Source organism: Chamaea fasciata, unplaced genomic scaffold (genome assembly GCF_029207755.1).
Source record: "Chamaea fasciata isolate MVZ Bird 193981 ecotype frontalis unplaced genomic scaffold, bChaFas1.0.hap1 SCAF_1, whole genome shotgun sequence".
NCBI lineage: Eukaryota > Metazoa > Chordata > Aves > Passeriformes > Sylviidae > Chamaea > Chamaea fasciata.
The window spans coordinates 61644884-61671426 of NW_027094086.1; the positions used below are offsets into that span (position 1 = coordinate 61644884).

Consider the following 26543-nt stretch of genomic DNA (forward strand, 5'->3'; position numbering starts at 1 on the left):
TTTTGCATTGATTTGTTTTCACTTTGTTGTCCTTGTTTAGTTATTCAGAATGTTTACAGTGCCCTGAGGGTGTTGGACTATGTAGTCAAAGCAGCGTCTGATACCCTGGAATGCAGAATTGAAAGAATTCTGAAGGACATATCAAGCACTGCTCTGATAGTTTTGCCAGAAGATGAACCTACAGATGTGACTTCTTTCTTGGAACAAACAGAAAAGCTTGCTGTCTCTACTGCTTCCAAACTGTCTCAGTAGGTTTCTTAATTGCACAGACTTGAAGGCCTTTTTTGGGAGAGGTTATTTATTTGATACTTTTGTATGTATAGAGCCTTTACTTTTAAAATGTTACTGTAACAGTAACATTCTAGTCTAGAGCAGAGTTATAGTCATACCATGCAGGGAAGAAACTCCAAAGTATCTTGAACACAGCAATTGTGAAATAGCATAGCATTTGGCATTTAGCATTTATTTAGCATTTTTTACATTTTTTCTTATAGCATTCTAATAATTAGCAAGAAAAATGAAGATGGGTAGGACTTGAAATCTCATCCACATGTTAATTGCTTGTTTCTTTATACTTCTTTTGTTTTTATTTTATTCATTCTGATTTCACAGATTATCTTACTGCCTCATCATGTTAAACCTGTTTTATCAGCTATAGCTGGAAAAAAAACCTTAAAAAATCTTATGGAGTCCAGTTGAATCAGATATAATAGGATCCGACAAATGGTTTTCTTGTTAGTCAGCACGTTTTAAAATCTCTGCATGCGGAAAGAATATGAACAAATTGAAAAACATCGAAAGGGCATTTCTCTGCACATAAATGCAGTGGGACAGGGGATGTGTGCCTGGGAAATATCAAAGGATATTCCTTATGTTTGATTTGCCATGGATGACTGTAAAGTTGTTTTTGTAGGTGGAGCCAACAAGTGGAATGCTCTGTCTATGAACTTATAGATGTCCTTAAGCACAGTCTGAAAGCAGATGTTGGAAGAACTCTGGAGGTAAGATGTCTACAATGTAAAAAAAGTAACCTTTTACAACCTAGCCAGATACTTGATATTTCATTTATATGCTAGATAATCTGATTATTTACCCAAGAATTTCCCTTTCACTGTTTAGGATTCCTTCGCCTGTACACATCTTGACATGAAACAGAAAACCCGCTGCCAAGAATGTCTGTCCTGTAGCTACTATAACCTGATGGGACAGCTTTGTCAGAAGAATACGGACTCTCTGATCAAATGTGAGTCTGGTTTTTTTCAGATATGTGTAATTTTTTAAATAAAACTTCATGATTTCCCCCCACCCCATGCTTATTGTGGTAAAAAAAAAATCTCACTTAAATATTACATTTTTTTAGGCATGAAGATTTCTTTAGAGACCTTAAGACATCGACTGCATGTTATTGACTCCCGATATCAGACAACTAAGTATGTGGAGGCACACAGGGTTCCTTTGTTCAGAACTGAAATTCAACTGGCTATTCCAAATATTGTCTTGAGACCAAGTCTTGAAGATATTCAGGTAACAAAATAATTGGACATCTCAGTCATTTATGATAAAACATTTATAAATGCATTGTTTTAAAGAAATAATGTGCAAGTTTAATCTGATATAAGAACTAAAAGGAAGGGGAAGAAAAGGTAAAAAAGTCACTTGAGTTCATGATGACTCTGGGTGCTCAGGGAATGAAACCATGAATCAGGTTTGTTATACAGGCTATTAGAAGGAACTATTTTTCTCAAAGCTCAGTAACTCAGTAATTCACAAACCTCTACTTAGAGGAAAACATTTCAAAATGAGTGCAAAAAGTAAAAATGAATGCCATCAATACAGTCTGATTGACTTTCTAGTCTCTTTAAACTCTTTCAGAATATAAAATCAGTTTAAAGTGTCATTCATAAATCAGCATTCAACAGTAGCGAAATGCAAAGAAAAATATTACCAGCCTGAAGCCCTAAACTGTGAAGAAAAATTAACGGTCTTTTAAACTTACATTAATTCAGCAAAATTCTTACATGTGTATTTGAAATATCCTGTGATGTCTGAAATTATTCACAGAGTATTAGTTGTTTGTGGTGTTGATTTCTGGACTTTTCATTTAGAAGGGCGACTGTCAAAATGAGTAGCTGAATTATTTCTCAAGTTTCATGTGCAGCCTTCATGGTGTTGTCAGTAGGAAATCAGGCCACAAACTGTGATTTTAAAATACCATACATAGAAGAAGTCATATGATAATTTCTGTAGCTGCCTGGATAGATTATAGACTATACCATTGAAAATTTCAACCAAATGTATTCAAGCATTCTGGTGTGAACATGAAAACTATTATTAATAACACATAACAATGTTCATAACAATTTAAAGGGAAACAGTACTGTGACTAAGGACCGAATCACTAATCCCCAGTCATTCATGATTACTGTTCATAAAGGTCTCTTATGTTCTTGTTTGAAAACCCCATAAACTTGGGAGGACTGTGATAAAACTTTATGGGGTACTCTTTCCCCTTTTAAAATGTGGTTTTGGGTGATCCTATGTCATGCTTTTTAGAGTATTTGCTTTAAAGACAGAGGTATAATTTTTCCTTTTAGGTATTGTTTGGATGATCATCCCCCACACACATATTATCTCTGTGAGCTTAAGGTGAATGTTTCTCTTTTTGCAGAGTGCTGTAAACAAAGCAGTAAATATCATGCTATCAGTAGCCAAAGATATTCCCCTGTGGAAATTTTCTTACTTACAGCATAAACAGCAGCAGGTCAGTATTTATTTTGATTATTTAAGAAGGATGATATTTTGTTTAACATTTCTTAAGATTGTATTCTGTACCAGTACTTTGACTTGTTACCTGGTGGATCTTCCTGTTAAGTGAAAGCCTAGTTTTTAATCTCTATGCCAAGAAATAAAACAGAAGAGTAATAGTCCATAGAATTTATATTTGGTAGTTTCTAATATTAAAATCAAAAGTTGCTTTAAAAAAATCTTTTAAATATATTGTTCAAGTATGAGGATGATAGTGTAGAACCAACATTATCTGTAAGTACTACCAGCTGAATATAAATTATTATTCCTCTTCCCAGGCAAACACTCTTAAGTTAAACTGCAAGCCTTCATATGGCGTCTGTAATACAACAGTTAATACAGTACAAATTTTTTAACTGGCATCAAAATTAGCACTAAAACCTCGAGAAGGTCTGAGGTTTAGATAGAAACTGAAATTTGTTGAAGGACAAGAATGCACAGTACTGCTAATCATGTGGCCTTAATTGTCTCATCTGGGAACAAAATATAGATACATGTATATCTGAGCTGAAAAGTGTCTTTGTAAAAATATTTTCTTTTATTGATATGACATGAAAAACAGATCAGCTTATTTCAGTGAAAAAACCCACATTCAAATCCTGCAAATAAATAATAATTAATTAAAAACATAATAATGAAAGAATTGGAAGAGAGCAGACAGAAGTCTTTTTCTTAAGCAGAATGTTTACCTATTTCCAAGCAGTGCCTCCAGGACTTTCTATGGCCAAGAACAGGTATAGATTGTAATACTATACTAAAGATAGCAGCTTTGTAGGAGAAGAAAAAGCAGTTGTACTTGTACATGATGCACATTTGACTAATGTGATTCAGAGATTATATATACAGAGCTCTGCATGACAATTTTTTATAAAATCAGCTTTAACACTAGAACTATAGCTCTGTAAAAATCCAAGCTGAGAATAGGGAGTCTCCCTGTGGACGTTTCTCTGCAACTTCTGTGTTCTTAGAAGTAATTGGAAGTACTATCTGAACCTCATTGCACAGTCTGTAATTTGAAAATAAAAACAAAATCCCAAACAAACTAATGGACATTTTTTTTCTTGTTTAATTTATACCAGGTTGAACAAGCTGCTGCTTTAGAGTTAGGTGATGAGAGCAAACTCACCAGGGTGGTGGCACTGAAACCTTTAGACAAACAGATCATTGAACATAAAGATGTAAACAAAGTGGTGATCCAACTAAATACAATTATTTTGTCTCTTAAAACTGAAGCACTGGTTCTTCTGAAGACCTTTTCTGAATTTTCGGACATCTGGAACAAGGTTAATTACATGTTTAATATAATATGTTGCTGTGTTGTAAAATCTAACTGCATAAAAAAAAAGTTATTTGTTGTATAAGGAGCCTGTGCTCAGTAGGAAGCATTGGTTTCATGGTAGAATCCATACATACATAATTCCCCTGTCTGCTCTTGTGTTGACCAGAACTTGCAAATCTTCACTGATTAAAGCATCTAAGAAAGGAAGCAGAAGAACACAAAAGAATTTTGGAGCATAAACAAGCTTGTACTTTCATATGCTTATACATCTTTCTCACAGCATCTTGACTGCATGTGTTGTGAAAAAGAATAGTCGAGCAGAATCTCTTAGACATTGGAGATAGCAAGGCTATTCCTGAATATTAAACTGACTAGTTCTTTTTAAGCAACCACTGCTGAAAGACATTTTTCTATTTCTTCACAAAAAAAGAGATGACCTATATCTAGGAAATCTTTCAGCAATGAGGATTGAGAAGCTGAGGTGAATCTGGGCTGATGGAATTATCTTCATGAGGAAGTGGGTTCCAGTCACATAAATGGTAAAGCTCGGAGTGTTTTGTCAGGATATTCATCATGAAACAAAGCCTTGTGTACATACTGAGTAGTGAAATTCAGCTCTGTGAATGGACAACTACTGGTCTTACCTGTCCAAGGTGCTTTAGTCAGGCCAAGAAACAAGCAATCAAAACAGGAGTAATTTTATCTTTTAAATTACTCACTATTTTTAACTTTCCCTTCCTAAACCAACTCTCAAGTGACCTTATTCCCACAGCTGACTCTTCTGTCCAGGCTGAGAGAGGGCATTTTCAGCTCTTCATGGCTTCTGAGGTTCCAAAGCTTAATAATGCTCGGTTTGGTTGAGCTAAACACATGTTGGTAGCATGTCATTTCACCCAGAAAGACACAATCCGACCGGGTGATGCAGTAGAATGATGCTTCTCTTTTACTAAAATCTTCTAAAATAGTCAATTAATCTGCTCCTTAAACGTAAATTTCCTCAGGAGTTGGCGCTGTTCCCCCCACCTTTATAATCTCTGTTGGACCATTGGGAACTGTCGCAGGTAACTCATTATTGGCCAGAGAGGTGCAAACAGATTCTCAGGGATCTCACAGTGCAGACTGCAGGGCAATGTCGATGAGACAGATGAAGATCATCTGTAATTGAACTGAGAATCTTGCACGTTTGTTGAGCTGGTGACACTGATTTCTCACCTCTGCAGAGACTGGCCTACCTTATGAAAAGGAAGGGTGCTCAGTGCTCTATTGCCTATAAACAATCTTCCACAAGCTAAATGCCCTCTCTCACTGTATATCGATCCTTCCCTGCCAGACTGTTTTCTTCAAATGGCCAGGAGGCCATCTGCACCTAGAAACTGCAGTTTAAAGATGCTCTTTCAGGAAGAGTGATGATGACTGAGTGCAATTCCTCCCATTTAAAATCTATTAGAGGATGTGAACTGCTTTAGTGGGGTTACAGACAGAAGGAAGACTAGGAAGAAAATATTTCCCTCAAAATTTTAGCAGCTAATAATAACTTTAGCAGTTGTAAATTTTGTGGTAACATTTGGATGGATAAGGGATATCCTGACCTGTGTCAATTTTTGAGTTATAGATTTCAAGTTCTTTAATAAGTATTATACAAAAAATAAGAGTCAGGAAAGGCAGTTCAAGTAAAATAATTTGTGTTTATACTAATTAATACTTGTATCTTAAATTCTTTTAGAGAGGGAACATTTTGTGTTTGTATGATGAATCAGGCAGCTGGGCACGCTGTAGATTATTATAAAACCAATGCGAAATAGTAATTAAAATAAACTTCTTTTAAGTAGGATCCAGAAGAAAAAGTGAAGGAATTTATAGATACTAAACCAACAATGGCTGAATTCCAATCTCAAATCAGGTACTTTGCTGTAAGTATTTTATCTTTAATAAAAATGAGCTGTTTCGGTAAATTTTAGTGAAGTTAAATGCTGAACACTTGTATTTTTCTTAGCAATTAGAAATGCAAATCAGAGAACTGCCCAATCATTGTGCACTGCAATCAGTGGAAGTTGCAACAGAGTCATTGAAAATAGCTTTAATTCAGGAATGCCGCTCAAGACAAAGAGCATTTGGATTAGCTTTAAACAAAAAGTCTGCCACAGATGTGGGTGAAATTTATTCATTCATTGAAAATGTTAGCAAGAGGCTAAGCAGACCTATCCATGACCTTGGTGATGTACGGGAAGCAATGGAAGCACTGAAGGAGATACGAGAAAATGAGATTAAAATTGACGGGACAGTTGGACATATAGAAGAATCTTATTCTGTGCTTCACAAATACAATCTGCTCTTTCAAGATGAAAATACAGAAAGAGGTGATGGATTGGCCTATGCCTGGAAGAACCTAAACACACAGGTATTGTAGTTGTATTATTGCTCAAATCATTATTATCAGCTCTCTTAATGTTGAAATGAAAGAACAAACCTATTTACCTAATTAATTTTTTTGTTTCCTGCGTTTGTTCTTTTGTGCCTGTTTTTTTCTCTTTGTCTGCATATAGGCACAACAGGTTGAGGACTTGCTGCTGAAGGTACAGCCAAACATGAAAACAGATTTACTGAGAGGTGTTCAAAAATTCCAAATTGATACTGCAGGATTTTATAAAGAATATGATGAAAAGTAGGTGACCTGTGTTGCAATAAAATTACGCTTCATTAGTGATTGTTTGAAAATGAGGTATCTAAAGGGCTTCAGAAAATAAGCACAGGACTGCACCACTATATATATTACACCTGAGAAAAGGCCTAATTTCAGATTAATATCAAGTGGGCATACAATCTTACTGTCAAAGATTCATTCCTGTATCTTCAGTGCTGGAGTCAGTGATAATTGCGTAAGAGTTAGTAGGTTGGGGGGAAAAAATTTCAATCCAGATCAAAGTGTTAAGGGTTTTTTTTTAAGTCTTAACAAAGTTCTTTAGAGATATTTAACAGTAGGTGTTAAAGCAGTGTCTTAGATGTGACTGGAGATACCAGTTCTAGGTATTTCTAAATTCACTGTCTTACTCAGCCTTACTTTTAAACTTACTTTACCATTTTTGAAGATGTAAGTTGTGGGATATTTGTGGTTCATTGGGCACTCCTACAGTAGCAACAAGGAAGGAAAGACAGGATTTGGCTTGCTGTGTTCTGTTATGGCTCTAGGACACTGCCTGACCTTTGAGGGCTTCCATCCTCCTTTGCTGACAGAGGCTGACATCCTAGGGGATATGCTTTCAAATTGAGGCTTCACTGCTTGGTCCCTGCCTGCAGCTCCAGCTCTGCCACAGCTGTGCCTGTGCCTGGCCATGGATCCTGCTGAGCTGAACACGTGTCCCAAGGCACAGACTCACTCCTGAGGCTGACCTCAGAGCAGCCTGGTTCCCCCTGGGCTGGGTCTCATCCTGGTTACCTTCCCTAGCCCTGCCCCCTGATTTACTGACTCACCTTCCCTGCTTGACCTCGGTCCTGTGTAATTATTGTGGACTTGTCTGAAGATCTGGACCATCATTTGAACCTGATTACCACCCTGAGAGCCCTGAGCTTCCTGCTCAGATTCTGTGGGATCATGCATTGGCTGCCTTTGCTGACTGTGTTTCTGCTTTCATCTGGTCTCATTTCCCTTGCCAAGCAGCCAGCCTGCTCTGCTTTCTGCCCATCTGCCTGAATTTCTTTCTAGAAATAGCCATGGCACAATAGAAGATAAGAGAGTTCTCGTCCCGAAATATTATGATGTGGCCAAGAAGTGGTCCCAGGTGTGAGATCTGGGAATTGCACTCAATCCTACTGCTAAGATGTGCTCATTAGGTTAAATTTTTTTTTCTCATATTTTTCTGACTACTTGGTTCTAGTATGGTCCTTACTATGGTTCTTACTATGGTTCTAGTGCCAACTACACAGTTTTCACTTCTGATTTATATATCCGAGATATTTCCCTTTTTAAAATATAAATGCAAATAATTATTAAAATTTGTTTTATAGAAGAAACAGGGAATAATGAAGATAAAACTTTTGTAGATCTTTAGCTGTTTGTAAGATGTATGGTAACAGATGAATTTTTATATTAGAAAAGAAATTGTGCTTTCTTTCAGGGACTACTGAATATGTGCTGCATTTTCTCTTTTAGTGTCTTGTGAAAATTTAAAGAAAAATGTTAAAAAATATTACTTAATGTTCAGTAAGTATGGTTTGGGTTCTGTCGTGCTTCTTTGTGAAACCTGTATGGTTGACAATTTCACTGGATTTGTTTTGGTTTTTACAGGGGCCCCAGCGAAGACAATATTCCTCCCCATGAAGCGAGTGACAGATTACAGATCTTTCAAGTCAAATTTGAGGAACTGTGGAGGAAGTATCTCTCTCTTTCTGGTGGGGAAGAATTATTTGGTCTTCCCATCACAGGTAATTTCTCAGGGGACATGGATACATGTTTCTAGGCTATTATGGTTTTTTTTGTGATTCCTGCTAATGCATGGAAATCAGAAAAATTGCAGAAAATTTCCTTGCAGAAAAATTTCTTGCAGTAAATTATTATAGCCTTCCCTATGAAAAGCAGCTGGGTGAAACTGGCTCTCAGCTTACATAAACATCAGGTGGAAAAATACTTCGCTGCTCTGTGTGTCTCAGGGTCCAGATGCTAAGCTCTCTTGCTTTTTCTGTTCAGAGCTGAGCACATCTCCTGCCAGTATTCTGCCCCGTACAAATTTGGGAAACATGTTGCCAAAGTACTCAAATTGTCCCTGCTCCAGTTGCATAATGAATTCCCTTGGGCTGTTCAACTGATCTGTAATGTCCTTATGTCTCCTAGTCAGACATGGTTCCTTTGGAAGACTGTGGTGTGAACTACAGCAGAATGTCTGATAGGCACTTTAATTTGTGCATACTAAATTGAGTATATTTTCCTGTCTGAGGACAAATATTTTACTAGGAATTCCAAAAGATATGAAAGAAAGTAAATAAAACATTTTTGTTATGGATGTCCATTTTAAATACTTTTTTGTCTAATTTATTCTGTATATTTCATTTGAAAGCACACTCATCATCCCCAAACTCTGCCTCTTAAGTAAATAGTGTAAATTGACTTAGGAGATATTTTAGTTCTTGTCTAAAATTATATTGTGTTTCATTGCCATTTCATCCACTTTTTCAACATTGTCTCCCTCAATTATAAGATTACATCTACTTCTACAGAAGAATATTGATTGAAAAAATCAACAATCTAAACAATTACTGTGCATCAAAATCTGATGTTCTCACACAATGAAAGTGGCAAAGTTTGTCTTCCTTGACACTATCTAGAAAACTGCAAGTCTGATGTCATTCATTTATTAAATAACCTTATTAGAAATGCATTAATTCTTATGTTCATAAATACGTTTGACATGAATAGCTGATTAACACACATGAATTTCCAATTTTAAAAATTGAAACAGAGTATCCTGGACTTCACAAAATTAAGCGTGAACTTTCATTACTTCAGAAGCTTTACAGTCTTTATGATACAGTTACTTCTAGCATCAACGGATACAATGAAATGCTTTGGAATGACTTCAATATTGAAAAAATTAACAATGAACTTCTGGATTTTCAAAGCAAGTAAGTTGTTTTTTGTTGAAGTATGTGCAATTTTTATTTCTAGCTCTCTTTTTTAGTTATCTTGTGAAAATTGCCCTGAGGGGCCAAAAAATGTTGGTCCATCTGATGCTCAGTGTTGGGCACAGCTGCACTGTGGTGCAATATGCAGCTGGTTTGTGAGTCACTTGAGGCTTGTTGGGATATATTGACATGGTGGCCTGTAGCTCATCTAATAAGCAAGGTGCACAAACCTGTGTCAAGGTAGTTGTAAGTACAAATAACTTTCAAATCTGATCTTGTACAGTACCTTTTTAGTGATTTCGTTTACAGCTAATTAATTGTTAGTCCATGATATTAGATGGAATTTTGAACCTACTGTTTACTTCTGCACATTTGTCTAAATTGTAATTGGTATTTCAAGAAGGGTAGATAGCCATGCTAAATTCTGAGGGGTTATTTTTGAAATTTGAAGCAATATTGTTTTCCACAAAAATCTGACTGAACTGTCTTTTAGGCATTAATTTGAAGAAAAAAACCCCAAAACAACCTAACCTCTTTTTTAAAAATAAGCATGGTAAAAATAGATGTATTTGAAACATATATACTTCTGCATTTGGAAAATATAAGTCTTCATCTCGTTTCAGTAGAATTCTGGAATCTACATCGAAATTTTTTCTGTAGTTACTTATAATTTACAGGCTGTAGGACTTTTCATGCTTCATTCTCTGGAACCCTGAAGGAAGCCGTTGCACAGCAATAGTTTCCATTTATATGTTTCTGTTTGAACTTCATGTGTGACATTTTTGTTTTTCCTCTCAAGTGTTGAGCTATATTTGGAGCAGTGTGACTACCAATAGGCAGTATATGCTTTTTTTTTGTAATAAAAGTCCAACCCAGTACTATCCTTCTTTTGACAGTTTGCTAGTGTTATTGCATCAAGCTATTCTCTCTAAAGGCAGAGAAATTGTAGCAATGTACAGGGGATACTCACAGATATAGCTAAGATGGTATGCTGTGTTATGAAAGAAGCAGGAATGCTGGAAATGCTTTAGACTAATTGTAAAGAAATACACAGCTCTTTAATGTAACTTTGTTTTACTATCTTTTAAAAATAGTAATACAATAGAAAACATAATCATGAAAAGTAAAAAGAAATAACTGTATATAAAAATAAATCCAGTTGGAAAGAGATAAGAAGGAGAAATATTTAAAGTGCATTATAGAAGTTTATAGTAATGGCTGGAGAGAAGTTTCCCTTTGTATTTTACTCTGATACAGTGTAAAGAGAATGTCCAGAAAATTTAGGACAGAAAAGTAAAACTGGTCCATGGAGCAGTTTATTAACATAGTGTGCAGCTCATGGAATTTTCCTTTAGAAGATATTGAGACTAAGACAAAGAAAAAAGTTACTTGGATTTTTTTAAAAATTGCCATTTTCATTACCAAGCTAAGCGATCCTATTTTTAATAGCCATCCCCAGGCAAGTTTATTAGATGTTACTTGCTAAGCCTCGGGATAAAAGTAGTCAGCCCCTTAAAGCCTTCTTGATACAAGGCAGAGTATGAATTTTCCATTCTGCAGTGCTTTTCTACAGCATATTTAATGCTATCTACTATTGCATTCAAGATGAAAGACTGTAGCAGTTATTGTAATGCCATGATAGTATGCATATGTTCATCTGCCTCTTACCAGCAAGCAGTGAAGAATTTGCACATGTATCCAGCATTATGTGACAGATCTGTCTGATTTTGAACTGTGAAAAATGGAGAACTTTTTTGAAGGAATTTGTCATTATGGGCAGGTTTTATGCAGCTTTTAGTTTCTGGAATTGAGCTGTAAGAGAACTGCTGTCAGTCTTTGGTCCATAGCTTTGGCAGATGAAAACTGAAGTGACTGGTTTAGAACAGAGAGGAGCTGTGACAATTCACAGTACAAGAGGTTCTTAATTTTAAATTTTTTTCATCTTAAATTGAATATCTTTTATACAAACCAGGTATGAATTAAGACTTGTTTGATTGAAACAGAAGTATTTTTCTCTTTTCAAGCAGATTAGTTTTAGTTTAGGATGTACTTTATTTTGATAGGAAAAATATACGTTACTTTATCCTTTTGCCTCTTTACAAGATCAGGTGCATTTTTCAAATTTTACAAAGACAATGACACTGCAGGAACTTAATTTCAGGTATGGGTTTGCACGTGAAAGTGACTTCCTTTAATTCAAACTGAAATAGAAACCAAACCATTCTAGTGTAATTTGTGGTGTCTTTAGCAGTGTTTCCTGCCTGCAGTCACAAATGACCAGCGACATATAATATTGCCAGTTTGCAAACAGATTTTTATTTGCAGTCTACTGGTCAGCTCATGGAAAAATGACAATATATTGTACTATTAAATGGTGGGTGGTGATTATTAAGACTAAAATATTTCTTCTTTCTTTTTGTGCTTTTTAAAGAATCCGAAAGTTACCGAAAGCATTGAAAGAATGGCAAGCTTTTCAAGATCTGAAAAAAAAAATTGATGACTTCACTGAGAGCTGTCCTTTGCTTGAAATTATGAAAAATAAAGTATGTTCAACATAATAATTTGGAGTAAGAGTCACTTGGAAAACTATATTGAATGCCATGTTATATGACTACAAGATGCTTTCCATAATTCTTCTTTATAGATAAAAGCAGCTGTATTTATAACAAAAAATCAAATTAGGCTTAGATACAGAAAAATAAAACAAAAGACTTTGTAATATGATTAGAATAACTACTAATGCTTTGAGTGGAATGGAAATCAAGACTCTCCTATTTGTTTAACAGATGCAGTGCAAAAGTATGTGATCATTCTAGACCGAAAAATAATGCAATTTTTAAAAACCCCATCCCTATGGACTTTTCTAGGCAATGTTATCGAGACACTGGGAAAAAATTGCACAAGTAACTGGGCATCACTTTGATGTTGACTCTGAAAATTTCACTTTAAAAAACGTAATGGATGCCCCTTTATTAAAACATAAAGAAGATATTGAGGTATATGTACTTTTGTGTTTTGTTTTGGTTGGTTGGGGTTTTTTTGTTTGGTTGGTTGGGGGTTTTTTTGGGTTTTTTTATTTTTTCTTTTTGGTAATTACTAACTTGTGATCTGGTGCTTTTGAAATCCTGTTTCTAGTCAGGAAACATTAAAAAAAATGTTTAATGTTTTTTACAAATGTTAAAAAAACATTTGTAACATTAAAAAAATTTCTTTTAGTTGAAGAATTCCTTTGAAAAATTGGAGTTTGGTAGTTGGTATTGGCCAATGGTTAGTTTATTTCCCTTTTATTCTGGAGAAGATTTAAATACATAGATGGCATTACACTAATCCCTCCATAGAAGGACTTCTGTTGTTTTAAGAGTAGTGTGATTCTGTCATGCTTCTGACTTAGGTTCTGCCTACTTATATATTCTTTCTTCCCTTTAAATGTCTAACCAGAGTGAAAAAAATAGTTGATATAACACTGATCCTGTTAAGTGCTAAAAGTCCTTGGAACACAGTAGAAGAGGATATGGGATTAAAGAAGGATGAAGTTGCTTTGTATTTCAAGAGTGAGCCTTCACAAGAGCACAGATAGATGAGAAGTTACATGGAGGGTGCACAAACTACAAAGCCATTGTCTCTTCTGTTTTGGGGACAAAAGTTATCTAGCAAGTGCCTTAGCTTCATGCTTGTCACCTTTTACAAGACTAAAGCACAGCTAAAACTACAGAAGCAAAACCCCAACAGTTTCTAACTTCAGTTCCGTGGTCATTTAGCTAAATTTGTATTATTTTCGGAGTAGTGACCTGTTTTGTCTTGTTTCAAAAATGAGCATTTTAAAGGCAAAACCATGAAATAAAACTTCTGCTGTACCCAATTCCCAAACAAGAATTTAAGCCTTGTGAAAGGTTCAGGGTTCCAGCCTTACACTTCAGGAAACTCTTTAAACCTGTGATAGAATCCAATGTACTGCTGAACTGGAATTTGGGATCCAGTCTGAGTGTTTCATCCTTTTCTCTCTGATGCAATAAGCAGCTTTATGACGGTCCTGTCCTTACTGTCTTCAAGACGTAGCAGACAGGCACATTGTCAGTCTATACTCTATTCTTGGAATATTTATTGGTTTTGATTGGCAGTGTTTATTTTCTTTAAACCCCTCTGTCAGTTTATTTGATTTCAAGTGTTAATACATGCAGAGAGGCAAATTCTTCACTGACTCAGTGAATTTTGTGTGTGTAAGATGCTAGTAGTAGTGAGGATGGAGTATAGCCCATTAAATGTACCTGTTACAAGCAGTACTAGAATATAATCTTGTTTGAAATATAAGTTGAGGTGTTTCGATGTATATTTTCATTAGCCTGAACTTACACTGAGATCTGGATCAAGCCAATACATTTTAATAGTCTTTATAAGTGTACTTTATAATAGCCTTAGATGAATGTAATTTACTACTTTAATTTTACACAGGATATCTGCATCAGTGCTGTCAAAGAAAAGGATATTGAAGCAAAATTGAAGCACATCACCACTGAATGGAGTACTCATGCTTTCAGTTTCAGCCAGTTCAAAACTCGAGGAGAGCTTCTTCTGAAAGGATCAGATATATCAGAGAAAATAGCTTTGATGGAAGATGGCCTCATGATGCTGGGGTCACTGATGAGCAACCGGTACAAAACTTAATAAATGTACACGCTGTATGAATCTAATCGACCCCCAGAGTAAACAATGATCATCTTAGGTTCTTCTTCCCTTTAACTCATGTTCATGCAGGTATAATGCACCATTTAAGTCCACTATACAACAATGGGTTCAGAAGCTGACCAATACTGCAGAGATAATTGAAAACTGGATTACTGTACAGAACCTCTGGATTTACCTTGAAGCTGTGTTTGTTGGTGGAGACATTGCAAAACAACTACCTCAGGTATATTGATGTATGATAGCAATATGTTGTACCAGGAGATTAGCCACATCACAGAGTTTATTTGCAGGGCATATAACTCATGTAAGGTTTGTGGGCTGTGCATAGGCAGTTCAGGAGAAGCTTTGCCAAACTAGGATCTGTCTGGTTAAATTGCTTTGAACTTGGTGAAACCTACAGGAATGCAATTGTTTGTAATTAAAACTCAAATGTTCCTGTCAGTGTGCAATATTACTGAATTAGTACAGGGCTCAACTACTTAATGGCACAAAACTGATTTATCGCTTTTGCTGTATGTACAAATATCCCTTTCTTCCTGTGTGCACATGTTTATAGGCTATAAGACGTAACAATAGAATGACAGATTTTGTAGATGAATTCTGTACTTTCTAGGACTCAGTTTAATGAAGTCCCACAGAGACATGCTGCCAAGCTTGGGAGATGTACATTTGCTAATCTGTGTGAAACATTGCAACCTCTTCAAAAGGCAGTGATGACCTTCCAAGGTAGCAGCTGCACAAGAGCTAAGGAATGATCTGAAGAGGATAGAAAAAGCAGAAAAAAAAAATCATCCTTTTTGTTGTGTCCCTTAATGAGGGTTTTTCATACAGTTCTAACAGACTACAGTTCAGTTGTGCTGGATCAAATGGTGTAAATAAACAAAACCGTTATTATTGGGAAATTATTAGATATTGATTTATTTCAGGACACATATTTTGTAATTAAAGGCTTACAATGTCCCAAATTAAGATTAATTTTTGTAAGCTAAATAAAGCTTTCTTAATTGTTGTTTAAATAACGTTGCTGTTGTTGTTAATGAGATATATTTATGTTGTTAGGGCTCATCAGAGAACCAATAAGCAGCTTGTGCAGATGAACAAATGCTTCTAAAGCTACTTCTTCCAAGGATGATAGATATATGAACCAATATTCTGGAAAAAAACAAATGTAGTGACTGTCTTTGATGAAGGAGGAGAAGGAACAGCTTGGTGGAGGAGTAATGAGTAGTGGGCTCAATTGCAATTTCTACACGAATACTGAAAGAAGTAACTGTTAGCATCTGGAAATTAGCAAGGAGATGAATAATGTTCAGTCAACATGAATTTGTTAGGAGCAAAACATGTTGAACAAATCTAATTTATTTTTAGGGTGGGCAAGAAGCTTTGTGGATAGAGGAAAAACAGTACTTGCCATATGTTTTGATAGGTTTTTGCCATTGTCTCTGATAGTACTACCAGAAAATGTGTTTTAACTTGCTGGTGTGCAAAATGCAGAAGAGTGGAATATATAAACATCAGTAACCAGTAACTAAAATATTGTACCTGGTTTTGGCCAAAGAAATCCACTGACAAATTTGAGAGAGCATAGAAGAGGGTGGTAAGAATGAGGAACTATCCAGGAAGGATGAGGCACAAGAAAAATTTCTACAAATTAGACTTGTTTGACTTGAAGAAAAGGAAAAACTGAAGTGAAGAAGTTTTTTTAAAATATAAGGGCTGTTCTCTACAGGAAGGGAGAAAACCTTGTTCTTGGTATCTGATTTAGCTTAGATTTTAGAAGAGAGTCACCAGTATCAAAAATTGCCTGGAGAGGCTGCTAAATCTCTGTCATTGAGCGTCACTAAACACAAGACAGATAGATATTTTGGATATGATCCTGCCTTGTGACAGACAAATTTCTTTGGATCTTCTTTTGAGATCTCTTCTAGCTCTCAGATAATTTATGATTCCATTAACATTTCATTTGTTGTAGGTGAAGGAAGATTTTTTTAATGTCAATATACCCAGTGTATAAAAATATTTATTTTTCAGGTTCCAGTTTTAGTTGTATCCCATTACTTACACCACTTGTAATGTACAGGTGGGGCAGCTTCAGACTGTGTTTACTGGTTTTGTTCATCAAATGTTGCTACTAATAGCTTACATGACATTGTGTATTGCTGTTAGGAAGACTATAATTTCTAAGAAAGCTGCTTTTTGAGTTTTCTCATGTGTGTTGGAATCCTTTAATGTGGAAAATTTTGGTGCCCAACATGAAGTAAGACATTTTCAGAACTGTCCCATTGTACTCTTTCTCTTGCAATTTGAACTCTGGTCAATAATAAGCATGCCTAGAAATATTCATACATTAGTCCTCCTAAGAAGACTTGAACAGCAAGGGAAATATTAAACTGTTACCCTGTCTGATAGAATTAAATAATTTTTGAAATATGACATACATAAGGAAAAGTTAATGCGTTTATCATGTACTTCAGGAAGCCAGAAGATTTCAGAACATTGATAAATCATGGCAGAGAATTATGCAGAGAGCCCACGAAACATCAAACATTGTGCAGTGCTGTGTTGGCGATGAGACTTTGGCACAGTTGCTGCCACATTTGCTGGAACAGTTGGAAATCTGTCAGAAATCACTGACTGGCTACTTGGAAAAAAAGCGGTTAATATTTCCAAGATTTTTTTTTGTATCTGACCCTGCTCTTCTGGAAATCCTTGGCCAGGCATCTGATTCCCACACCATTCAGGTACAAGTAATAAAGCAATAGTGTTCTTATGGTCGATATTACTAAGTGAGGACCATGGGAGATTTTGTTGTTTATTTGAGACAGTTTCTTTCACTTATGGAAAGATTTACAGAGTATTCTAATACAGCATTTAAAGACAAGGTAAGAATATCAGATCAATTTATGGAGTTTTTTTTTCTGATTTTATTGTAGGCACATTTATTAAGTTTGTTTGACAATGTTAACAGAGTGGGATTTCATGAAAAAAACTACGACCAGATTGTATTGTTTGAATCTCAAGAAGGAGAACGGGTCAATATTATTGAACCAGTTTTAGCTCAGGTAATGAAAGTATATATTGCAGTTTTTCATGACTTGATTTAAAGTAGATTTATGTTTTAGAGGCCAACAGTATTGCATCATGCTATTATTTGACTAGCTGAATGAAAACCTCCCAATGTGAACAGCAAGAGCAAAGAGTAGAAGGGACAGGACATTTGTGTCAGTTTGTAACGATTGCTTTACCTGTTTTCTCAGCAGTACTGCTGTGAAGTGCCAAATCCATCACATATCTCTAGAAGGGCAGTGGAGCAGAAAGAGGAAAGAAATCTTTTAAAAATTAGAGAATAACAAATACGGAAATGGGAGTACGAAGGACTGAGAAAAAAGTCATGTAGAGCTCTTGCTCCTTGTGAATTATTCATAAACTAATTCTCTAAAAGTACTTTCTTGTTTGTTTCAGGGCAATGTGGAATTCTGGTTAGGTCAGCTGCTGAATGGGATTAGGAAAACAATCCACACCATCATTAGGCAGGCATCATTGGCCATTAACGATTCAGAATTTAAGATGCATGACTTTCAGACAATGTTTCCTGCACAAATAGGACTTCTGGGAATTCAAATTATCTGGACCAGAGATGCAGAGAAGGCACTGAACAGTACCCAAACAGACAGAAAGGTAGTATTTAACGAATCTTTGGGGATTTATTAAAGGCATTGTTTGTAGCAGTGCATACTGTGAAAAGTTAAAAGTAACAAGTAGGAAAAATCACTAAGTACTAGTTAATTACCCAGAATAACAAATAGACTAAGAGGAAAACAAAATAATAAAAAATGTGTTAAAGAGTCACACCTCCTCATTATCCCCCAACATGTGTTTTAGAATTGTTCCTAATCCTGCTGTAATTTTCTCTGTTGTTTTGTTAGGGCTATCATCTCAGGAAGGGACAGTTTCTTAGTTCAAGAATATGGGGAATCTTATCCTGTTACTTTCACAAAATCAGATTTGGAAAGAAATAAGAGCTCCTGAACTTTGGGGAAGTAACTGTGCTTTGTGGGCATTGGTCTACTCTATCCAAATGTATAAGCTCCTTCAGCTGATGAGCTCTTTCTTAGGGAAGGGGAAGAATAAAATCTGTTTCAGGAGGTGTTGGTTTAATCTCAAACACGTGGAGAAGATGCTGTTAACAACCAAGGTGTTATTCCTAACAGTGAATCTATGAAAGAAGAAGGAGAGGATGTGAATTAAAGGGTTGCACCATTAATCAGGAGTATACAGTGAGATTGTACAAAGAACGAGTAACAACAACCTACCATAAAAGTAAATGCAGGGCAAATTCCATGCTATTCTTTGATACTACATGAAAGTAAGGGCTTAGACTATGGAAAGAACCATGTACTGCTGTATTTTCTGCATTGCTGAAAGTTTAAAAAGGGCATAAACCTGAATTTAGTCCACTATAGTTCATAGAATAACTGGGAAAACAGCTTTTGTGGTTTTTTGGGGCTGAATTGAATGTGTGTGTTTGAGGGCGTGTGTAGATTATTTAATTCTCTGTTAGTTTTTAACAGCGTTTTTAGTATTTTTTTTCTCAACATACTGTGTGTTTTAGGCTCTGCATGTATTTACAGAAAGCTAGTGTGATTGTTCTGTCACACATTTGGAATAGGGGCATAAATGAGCTGCTCTTTCTTAAATCTCAGTGCTTTTTGTTGTGTACCAGGAGGGTCACTGGCAGAGGCTGATGCTATTTACGTAAGAAAAATATTGTATAGTCAGTATTTGTGGAACTTTGTAACAGATTTGGTACCACAATATAAATTGTTATTTTAGTGTCAGCATGTAAAATTAAAATGTTTCCCCCCTCCTCTGGTTAAAGGATGTGACAGATCTTCAGGTTCCTGTTCTTCCTAAAGTGTAGATACAGCTTGAGCTGAAATATACTACCCAAAATTATTGACTGATGGTTCTGAGTATATGCAGGGATGCAGTCAGTTGAAAATGTAATGTAGAATAAAAGGAACAAGAGTCTTGGAATAAAATCTTACAGTGTGACCTGTTAATCTAGATATAACCTTATTGTACTCTGTTGGGTAAGAATGCATGAATGGAAGGCAGCCTGCAAATCCAAATTTAGGGTTCCAAGCCTAATAAATACAAAGAAGAATATGGATGTTTTCAATTTTTTATGTATTAATATGATCATTCTTGCTTGTGGAAAAGGTAATGCACACAACAAATCAGAAGTTCTTGGAACTTTTAAATTATTTGATTGACATGGCAACACACAATCTGACAAGAATGGAGCGCACAAAATATGAAACTTTAATCACAATTCATGTGCACCAGAAGGATATCTTTGATGATTTGGTAAGTTTTGGAAAACCATCAGGGGACTTTCTGTATGGCAGATCTTGCACATATAAAAAAATTCTAAGCAAATCTTAGAATCTCTTCTCTTTGAGTAGCTCTAATATTACTGCTGTGATAGAGCATATCAAATTTATTTTGATTTAATATAGATGTGATGCAGTCAGAAGGATGAATTTTTATATAGGTGTTTTATGGTTTAGACTTCAGTTTTTAAAATGGGTGTTTATCTCATCATGCACAAATTCATCGTGAGCAAGAAGAGTTTATCTTTTAAAATTAGACTATCCTCTCAATTTGAAGATTTAATGCATTATGTGATTGAAATGTAAATGTAAAAGGAATCCCTTTAGTATTCCTGTCAGTCTTGTGATTTCTCATCCAGCCTATGTGTTGATCTAAGGTAATAGTTATTAAAAGGTAAAAACAGTGAGACTTCATGTATTTGAAAATGATAACAACACAAAATATAACAGATATTTTAATTTTTTTGATAATTGAGTTGCTTCAGGCTTCCTTTAGATAAGTATGTTGAATAAATGAAAGCATAATAATAAAAATGAAAGTAAAATAATTTCCAAAGGGCTTGAATGATGCAAAGGTCAATAATTCAATACTGATTGCTTAATTTATGCATAAATGTTAGGAAGATAAAAATTAAGTGCATGTGTAAAGAAAATAGGAAACAATAAAGAAAAGTACTGAAATCTGGAAAGAAAACTGCTGGCTTCTAAGAGAAGCATGGAGTTTTATCCTCTGCCTGTAATTTTTAATTTATCCTCATAACTATTTTCTTAATTAATTTATTGTCATATTAAAATTATGGATAATTGGTTAAATTTGTAGGTCCTGTATATGAAATAAAAAAAGTCAGGAGCAAGTCCTAAACTGGAAAAAGGGTTCTTAGATGGTGTATGTAATAATAGCCTTCTCTCAAAACATTCTCTGCCAAACACATCCTTTAGTAAATGAGATAAAGGAGGGGGAAGTGGCTGAGATTCCAGAACCTCCTCTTCACCTTACACTGTGTTTTCAAGGCAAATAAACAGGGCAATATTTTCAGTAAGAGGCCAGTAGTTTTGAGATCCAGTGTCAATAATAACGAATCTATTAATTACCACAAATCTAAAGATGTGTGTGGCAAGTTCATACTGAAAAATACTACCCAAAAAAAGAGCACTCAGACGTCTGTACTATGTATTCAAATACTGTGGACAATTTAGTGTTTTTGTGAGTAATGGTGCAGTTACTATGCAGGACAGCCAGTATTGTTCAATTTTTATGTTTTCCATGATGGCTTTTCAATATCTATGTAAGGCACAATTCATAATCTCTGTGCCTAAATCAGAGGAAAATGAAAGTGTACAGAAGGTTCAGAGCATGTCATGAACAGGTTTGAAAAGATAATTCTGGATATCTTGACTACTGACAGATTCTGTCTCATTCTTAAAGGTCATGAATTTATATGAAGTAGATTTTTTTCCTGTATGGAATTTAAGATTAATTTGTTACTAATTCGTTTCTGTATTAATGATTTTTCTTTTCCATAATAGGTCCGTATGAACATTAAATCTCCATCTGATTTTGAATGGCAAAAACAATCTCGATTTTATTTTCCTGAAGACTTGGATAAATGCATTATCAAAATCACTGATGTGGAGTTCACCTACTGCAATGAATACTTAGGCTGTACAGACAGGCTTGTTATCACTCCCTTAACTGACAGGTATTTATAAAAGGAATGAAGTGCATAATATTGGAGCTAAGATTGAACTCCTTTGACTGAATTCTTGTAACTTTCATGAGTCAGAATCACTTAGGTTGCACTACAATGCTGCAATATCGCTGGTGAACAGCAGAGGCCAGTGCTTATATATTCAGCTATTGAAAGCAGGTTGAATTTGTTTGCTTGAGCTATATAAGCTGTGATGGGCATTGAAAAACTTCTTGTTCTCAAGACAAATATGCCTGAACGGCATACACTTCACCAGCCTAAACAAGTCAATCTAAACACCAATATATTGCTGCTTTCAATAAGCAAGTAGTTGCTTTGGAATTACAGCAAGTGATTAATTTGAAGTCACCCTGTAGGAAAACGCAGTAACTCAGCACATAGCATTACATAAATAGTGCCAAAGCATACAGTATGGTTTTAAGAAAGGCCTATGGAGAATTGCAGGACTACAAACACAGAAAAACTCTGAGGGCAATCATAAGGAGAAATTTTTATTACTGGAGTGTTAGTTAACTTCATTAGATGCCTATTTTCCTAAAATGCTTGGTCGGTGCTTCAGCTAGGCAAGAGGCAGATGTATTTGCTATGCCAGAGCCTGTTCTTTTATATGTGGATATGGATGTCAAAATACTTTGCATGTTCAGTCATTTAAAAAATCGTAGAATGATTTGGATTGGATGGGGCTTTAAAAATCATCTAGTTCCAACCCCCTTGCATTGGACTGGAACATTTTCCACTAGACCAATTTGCTCAAAGCTCCATCTTGAGTTAATGTTCAAATTCTTTTTTTGCATTCTTTATGCTACTAGATTTTATTTATTAATGAAAATTCAGATTTTTCCTATTTCTGAACGAATTTTTTTCCCTGTGAGCTATTTAAGAAAGCCAAACCTCTGCATGTGGATACCTGGCTTTTAATAATTAACACACATCTCCCAAATTCTATGTTATGCACTCCATTGTTCCTTTGTTAGATAGAGGTTTGTTTGCAGCAGTACACATGATTAGTGGCTATGGCAGCACAAACACACTGAAAATATCCACCAGGAGAGCCAGAATCAAGAAAATGTTGTCATTCAGAATTTGTTCTCAGAATTAAAATGCAGTCAGGGAAGTGGTTATGGCACCAAGCCTGCCAGAGTTCAAAAGGCATTTAGGCAAAGCTTTCAGGCAAGTGGTGTGGTTTTTGGGTTTGTCCTGTGCACAGCCAGGAATTAGACTGGAACTGGACATAGGATATATTATGATTCTACAGGGTGTTGTGTCACTCAGGATTGAAAATTAGCACAGGGTGACATGATTGAAGAAAACAAGCCTTTTAAATGTGTTTTAGCTATAATAGTAACAACAACAACGACAGAAAGAATAGGCATATCTCTCTTTGGACAAACCTGGAAGAGCCAAACAAAGCTGCAGGGATTGGAGGCTACTCACTGTCACATGTTGAAAGGGTGTTTCAGAGATGTTTTCTAGTGTTAGCATGGGAAACTTATGTACCTAAGCAATGGTGCACAACAATAGATTTTATTCCCCTTGTGGGCTTTTTCCATTTTTGTATTTATAATAGTGCTGCATGGAATTGTCTGATCTTCTGAAAATTTTCAGGTAATGGTATCTTTGTTCCATTAATCAGCTTGGAGTCAAGTCCTGTTTGGCTAATGTTACCATGTGCAGAGAGATTCCCTAAGCACATGATAAATACGCCCAGCTGGTAGTACATTGCATTAAGATAATGGCACTGAAATTGAATGCTCCTACACATCTTATCAGACACAGTCCATGTCATGGCATGCACCAAAAATGAAGTGAAGTCTATACAGAAATTGTGCTATGTATTCAGTTTGTCCTTACCTTGTTTTCAGTAGCAGAATTGTTAGGAGTGGTATTATTTTATGTGTTAAATGATGGCCTATTAACTGATCACTGAGTAATAAGGTGATAAAGCATTCTTACTGCTATTTTATTGGAATGAATATTCTGTTGTTTCCTAAGAAGTCACCCTAGGTGTTATAATTTGGGATTTTTTCCAGTGCCCATTTTATCTCCCCACATATATCATAAAGCTATTTAGTTTCACAGTGCTAAAATGTGTTAGCTGTGATTTTGTAGCATTGGAGGTTAGAACAACAGGTGTCCTTACACCCTTCAGTAACCTCTACACCATCTGGGAAGGCTGAGACTTAAACTTGTGGATTTCAACCCAGGATGGAGGCTGAAGCAGAAGATGATTATAAGACTCAGGGATTCCTCCTCTTTGTCCATTGCCCATTGCAGTCTTCACTCTCATCCGTTGCCCTCCTGGAACTCAAAGACCTCACACGACTGGCAGCACTACTGTGGTTTGGTGTACTGCTATGGAAATGGTGGTGCTTCTATGGAGGTGCTTCCAGCCTCTGTGCCTTCCTACTGCCAGATCAGAGAGTCCATCATGAGAGGTCTGGGGAGACAGTAGGAGGGTGGGGGGAAAGGCAGAAATCCAGTGGCTCTGGGCACTCAGAATGAGCAGGTAATGGAGGAATGGTGCATGATAGTCTGAGAAAATCACAATACTACAGTATCTTGGTATTCAGCATTTAGAATTGGCCTGTGGATTTTCTGGACTGTTGCAGTCAGGCTGTGCTGGATGAGTGCTTTTTCTGCAGGTGGAGCAAAGTTGGTCCTGCTAACTCAGCTTCACAGTGTGCAAAGGGGGTGACTGAGGACTCACCACATGGAAATACATTTCTGCCCCCTTCCCCAGCCCTGGATAATACATCTGCTGTGGTTGCATTGATGGACTTCAAGTAATTAATGGTAGGAAAACAGATCTGTTTGTTCTTGTCTTTAGGTGTTACATCACTCTGGCACAGGCTCTGGGCATGAGTATGGGTGGTGCACCAGCAGGACCTGCTGGGACAGGGAAAACAGAGACAACTAAAGACATGGGCAAATGCCTGGGAAAGTATGTTGTTGTTTTCAATTGTTCAGACCAAATGGACTACAGAGGACTTGGTCGTATCTATAAAGGTAAGATAATACCTGCTTTATTCATTTTAGAGTTGTAGGTTTTTGCCCCTTCATTAGTGAGTTAGCAATGTTTTGGTGGGCATTTTCATCTCTGTTTCCTCTTATTTCCAGGCACTCATCAAATTTACCTGATATTTGATTTTATTTGATTTTTTTTTTAATATTCTTCAATGGTGTTTCCCATCTATTTCTTCTTTCTTTTTCCCTTTTAATACTTTCTACTGTTTGGGTTTTTTTAATGCCTCTGTCCCACCCATCCCATGTGGAGAGGATTTCTATTTATTATTTACTATTTTTGTGTTGAACAAGACAATCAAATGTGAAGCTTAATGATGTTGTGCAAGGCAGGGAAATATGCAAAGTATTGCATTGTCTTATTTAACTATAGGACTCTTTTGAAACCAGGAGTCAAACTCTGATACTATACATAATTAGCAAAATTTTAAATTTAGTTTAGAAAACAGTGATTAGTGATCCCAAATGTGTAGATTTCGTTATTGAAATACTGTCTTATTGTATATAGCTGCATTTATATAGGGACTGACAGACTACAGAACACCACTATTTTCTGTGAGTGGTGGGCTTTTAACTGTTACAAAATTTTCACTGTTGTGATATCTCCTGAAGGCTAAAATATAATATTTAGTTTCAATTAAGAAACCAGAAAAGCTGGCCATGATTTTTTAAACAGAGGAACATTTCTGAGCTAGCAACTGAAACACCTATGCATGTGAATACCTTCAGTTAAGGTCACAAGTTTCTCAAAGCACCTCTTGTAACCCCCACAGATTTGGGCCAAGTTTTGCTTGCATCTCTTTTATCGTGCATTCAGACCTTTAGTGCCACAGGTTTGTTTTCCTCATTGTTATTAGACTGAAAAGGCTTGGGATATCTGAGTATGATCATAATGCCAAGCACAATCATCTGCTGGGTGTCTGCTGTACCTGCAGTCGTCAGTCTGTGAGGGACATGTCAGCCTTTGTTTCTCCTTGTGGTGGGTTTGTCGTTGATGCCACCAAGCAATTGTCTTCTTCTGCTGTACTCCTTCTGTGAGGATGTTTGTATCTCTTTATGTAAACACCTCTTTTCCTGACTCTGTGGTGATTTCACTTCTTTGTATTAAACGGTTTGTGACTTTTGTCGGTTCAGACACCTAGTTTTGGATCCTTGTCTTTTTTCTGTCTTCTTATCCCCGAGCACTTTGACTACTTATACTTTCGCATTTCAGACTGAGACAGTAGTGATCATTGCAGCTTGTCGTTGCTTTTCTTTCATTAAAACTGGACACAATTTCTGTGTCTAAAAGCACAAGTTGAGTTTTAGGGCTCTGCTTTCTTTTTCTGCTGTTTTTCTATAAGTTGACCATTTTCCATGTAGTATTGTCATCATATGCTCCAAAAGCAAAGTAATACTGTGTAATGTGTCCTTCTTCTCTGGCTGTCTCATTTAATGGCATGCTGGTGTTCAAGATGAGCTAGAAAAAATGTTTATAGAGCTCATCTAATTGCTGCTCAAGCAACCATGATGCCTGTGACTGCTTTCTTCAGTGAATTTGCAAGTGAGATCATAGCTTGCTTCTCAGAGAATTTGCCTGAGAATTGGGTAATAGATCCAGCTAAATAGGGGTGGGTTTTTCCAGCATTCATATGGCTGTTGTGTGTCTGGGAGTAAAAGTAAGATTCTGTTTTTCATAAGTCATTGATGCTTTCATTTGTGAAGGGACATTTGAAGTCAGTTGTTTTGGACTTAGTCTCACTACTTGGAAGGGCCTGGCTTGCAATCACCTTTTTTTATGTCCTTGAAATAGCTGCAATTTCTTGAAGAGTGGATATACTGAAGTTAGGGAAGGTAATGAGCTCTTTTAAATTTAATATAAAGGGCAAAGTGGGTTCAGATAAAGATCCTTTACTGCACATGAGGTCTTTAATGGAAAAGAAGGATAGTTCTCAGCTGTAAAAGCACTTTCATGCAGACTGATAAGAAAGTTCTCATTAACATACTACATATTTCAATGCTCACAATGGGAAATTTTTCAGAATTCCACATGTCTGT

The 26543-nt window shown here is 36.0% G+C and overlaps 1 protein-coding gene across 1 annotated transcript in view; it reads left to right on the forward strand.

The window, feature by feature from the left end:
* The window catches only part of LOC136290479 (dynein axonemal heavy chain 5-like), a 147425-nt gene that overhangs the window by 25696 nt on the left and 95186 nt on the right, over positions 1 to 26543 (forward strand). Inside the window, exons 21-41 of the mRNA XM_066184902.1 lie at positions 41 to 248; positions 914 to 1001; positions 1120 to 1243; positions 1361 to 1524; positions 2669 to 2761; positions 3885 to 4088; positions 5914 to 5994; positions 6078 to 6482; positions 6628 to 6746; positions 8367 to 8503; positions 9535 to 9697; positions 12129 to 12240; positions 12565 to 12693; positions 14147 to 14346; positions 14450 to 14603; positions 16855 to 17121; positions 17314 to 17442; positions 17843 to 18058; positions 19604 to 19750; positions 21304 to 21476; positions 24313 to 24491. Coding sequence (XP_066040999.1) covers positions 41 to 248; positions 914 to 1001; positions 1120 to 1243; positions 1361 to 1524; positions 2669 to 2761; positions 3885 to 4088; positions 5914 to 5994; positions 6078 to 6482; positions 6628 to 6746; positions 8367 to 8503; positions 9535 to 9697; positions 12129 to 12240; positions 12565 to 12693; positions 14147 to 14346; positions 14450 to 14603; positions 16855 to 17121; positions 17314 to 17442; positions 17843 to 18058; positions 19604 to 19750; positions 21304 to 21476; positions 24313 to 24491 — 3492 coding nt within the window. The remainder of the gene's footprint in view (positions 1 to 40; positions 249 to 913; positions 1002 to 1119; positions 1244 to 1360; positions 1525 to 2668; positions 2762 to 3884; positions 4089 to 5913; positions 5995 to 6077; positions 6483 to 6627; positions 6747 to 8366; positions 8504 to 9534; positions 9698 to 12128; positions 12241 to 12564; positions 12694 to 14146; positions 14347 to 14449; positions 14604 to 16854; positions 17122 to 17313; positions 17443 to 17842; positions 18059 to 19603; positions 19751 to 21303; positions 21477 to 24312; positions 24492 to 26543) is intronic.